Consider the following 3,016-nt stretch of genomic DNA (forward strand, 5'->3'; position numbering starts at 1 on the left):
TTCCTTTATGTACTTATACATTAATTAATTTAATTCCTGTTCTCCTTATGCACCGCTCTCTCCCAAGAGGCAGAGAGCGGTGCATAATTCTGTTTGATGCACATTCGTCAGCAAACATCCGTCAGACTTCATGGTCATCACCGGCTCTCCGGGTCTCCAGCTTGCAGGCCCACGCTACGGCTCCCAGATCTGGACGTGCCAGCCTCCATAATCACCGGAGCCATTCCTTTAAATAAATAAATATTAAATTATTTAAAATACAGACATTCTTTTCGCTCTGGAGAAGCAGGCTAATGCAATACCCCATGGAAGGAATCGACCCTGAGTGCCTCCCCACTCCCCTGGACTTCTTTACAATCCCTGTCATCGCCAAAATGCCACAGCGCCCATCCCCCTATGGACCTGTGTGAGACGTCTTTGGGTTTCAGACCTGCATCGCTTTGCAGACCCAGTGGCCCCCGATTAATGGGGAGGCCAGAGCCCCTTGAGAAAGGGATCTGTCTGCACTGTTGCTACAAGTACACACTGCAAACCCTCATCTAAGCTTCCCCACCCCCAAAACCAACCCAACCATTTTTAAAAGGTTTAGATTCAATAGTTACACATTAGAAATATAAAACTTGATCAGACATTCCCTTAGACTAATTGTGTTTAAAACCGTTTCGTAAACCATCAAAAATGTAGCAAACAACGGCCAAAAGCTTCTAAAGAGTTTTTTATTTTGTTTAAATTGGTCATGAGGCGAATTGACCATTTAAACCAGTTTTGAGTGAATTAACCCTCTGCTGTTTTCAGTGCCTGAAACCTCATGTTTATTTTCATCTATGGTGTCCCTGGATCATGTCTGTCTTTGGCTTCCCAAGTCTCTTCACTGTGAGGAAACTGAGGCTACTTACCTCAAAAGAGCTCTCGGTGGTATAAAGGCTGGAGACCAAGGAAGCATTGTCTTTACTCCTTTACAGCCTGAGCACCTCCAGTTCTAGGCGCCAGCTGCCGTTGCGTACCAAACGGAGACCCACGAGTCAGAGGGCCCGAGGTCATCGTGGTCAAATGTGACCCGCAGGAAATCTACAGAGGGGAGTATTGAAAGGAAGGAAAGCACTCTGAGATTCTTATTCATTTTGTTTAACCAGAACCATTTTAATTAGCAGTTGGCAGCAAAGGAGTCTTTTTCAAGACTGGGCAGCATCAAAAGAAAAACTGCAAAGAAGGTTTTGCGTAAGTGAAATGCATTGACATCAGGAAATGCAAGCTAGAGTGTGGACCATGCATGCTGAAAGGTTCTCCTCGGTTTAGAAGGACCTCTTCGTGGCTGGACAAGTCCCCTCACCTGTACCTGGAGAGAATTTGGGGCTAGACTGGGAGTAACATCGGCGAGCAGGCAGCACTGTGCTTGGTTAGAGGCGGGCACCACGGGATGGCTATGCTCTTGCAGACAGCCACAGGCCTCAGGGGAGGTGTGAAGATCAGCCAAGTGTTGCCTTACAGAAGCTGGACTCATGGCCGAGTTGGCAGGAAGTGGGCAAGCAGGTGCTGGCTTTGCGGAGATGCGGAGGAGTTGGTTGGAAGCAAGTGGAGCCACCACTGGACGATTTGCCTAAACCTGTCACACAGCAGGCTGGTTGGCCGGAAGGGGATTTGCAGCCAATTTGGCTGCAGAAAGTGGGTCCACCACAAGTTGGTTGGCCAGAAAGCACGTTGCCACTGGAGGCTGGTTTGCAAGAGCTCTTTACAGAACAAGGGGCCTGGCAGTTAGCCACTGGCTGGCGGATGAAGGATATGGAAGGAGCTGGTTGGCAGCACAGGGGCTGGCAAGGGGAGGTCACACAGCAAGGAGGATTGCAAGAACCGAACACACAAGTCGATGGCAGGCAGGGAACTGATTGGCTAGTCTTGAAAATGTAGCAGATGGGCTGGTAATAAATTGATTTGCAGGGCTGATCTTCGCCACTCATGGGGTGACATGGACCTGCTTGGCAGCAAGCTGGCTGGCCCGGACCAGCTGCACAGCCGGTTGGTGGGCGAGATGTTTCAGAACAGGAAGTGCCCTCAGAAGAGGACGGCTGGCAGGCCCTCGGGTCACAGCGGACTGACGGGCCGCATGCTGCCCGACACAATGCGGACACGAAGACAAGCTGCCGGCAGGAGCTTGGCTGACGGGAGCTGACCTCACAGCACTTTTCCTGACCGCTGGTGCATCCCGAGCAGGGGGGCTGGCAGAGGCTAACCAGACAAGGAGGCTGAGCAGTGCCGGATTCACCATGGGCTGTGTAGGAGCAAATGGGTTGGCAAGCAAAACCCACACAAGACGTTTCTGGAAGGCAGGTGGGCTGGCAAGGAGCAGGTTCACAGCCACCTGGGGCACTGCCGGACAGCTGACAGTCTTCCTGGCGTGTGACCAGTCGCCATGTTCTGCTCCGGCAGGAACTAGGCAAACAGATACCGTTTCAGAAGTTGGGGCACATGGAGAGGGTGGGCACAGCTGGAATGGCCATGGTGGTTCCAGGACCACAGCTACCTGCCATGGTGTTGCAAACTCAGTACACCTGAGTTTGAAAGACGTCTGACACACAGGGGTTTTTATAGTCCTGCATCAGGGGGGTGTACCTCGACACAGAGCATCTTTCCTTGTTATTGTTTCTACTGGCCTGCATGCAAACGTCTGATTACCAGGCTTCCGGAGCCTGGGAGATGGTGTCCCCATCTTTTAAACTTGTCTGTTGAGTGGGGAGTTTTCTCAGCTAAGTTTGGATTCCTTGATGCTGCCCCTGCCCTGAGATGCACTGTCGCTTTTACAGGTTGTCCTCCAGCCTCCCCAAAGCAGGCCTTTCCCGGCACTAGCCTCTCATCAGGAGGCCACCGCCCAGCCAGGGCAGCCCACTCTTCTGCCAGGAATGCGGCTCTGCTCCATTCAATGAGGAAATGAAGCCATGGCCCGGGTAAGGGAGGACGATGTCAGAGATGGTGAACAGAAAGTCAGGCAGTGCATCCCAAGGACATTCTTTCTAGAACCTTC

General features: G+C 51.8%; 1 protein-coding gene across 1 annotated transcript; it reads right to left on the reverse strand.

The window, feature by feature from the left end:
• Nucleotides 1-1,063: 1,063 nt before the first annotated feature.
• On the reverse strand, nt 1,064-2,525 carry KRTAP29-1 (keratin associated like protein 29-1). The gene is given in 1 exon segment (XM_024553970.3): nt 1,064-2,525. A coding segment is annotated over 1 exon segment (1,059 nt). The 3' UTR covers nt 1,064-1,466.
• Between the last annotated feature and the right edge of the window lie 491 nt (nt 2,526-3,016).

The sequence above is a fragment of the Desmodus rotundus genome, chromosome 9, assembly GCF_022682495.2.
Source record: "Desmodus rotundus isolate HL8 chromosome 9, HLdesRot8A.1, whole genome shotgun sequence".
In the NCBI taxonomy this organism is placed as follows: Eukaryota; Metazoa; Chordata; class Mammalia; order Chiroptera; family Phyllostomidae; genus Desmodus; species Desmodus rotundus.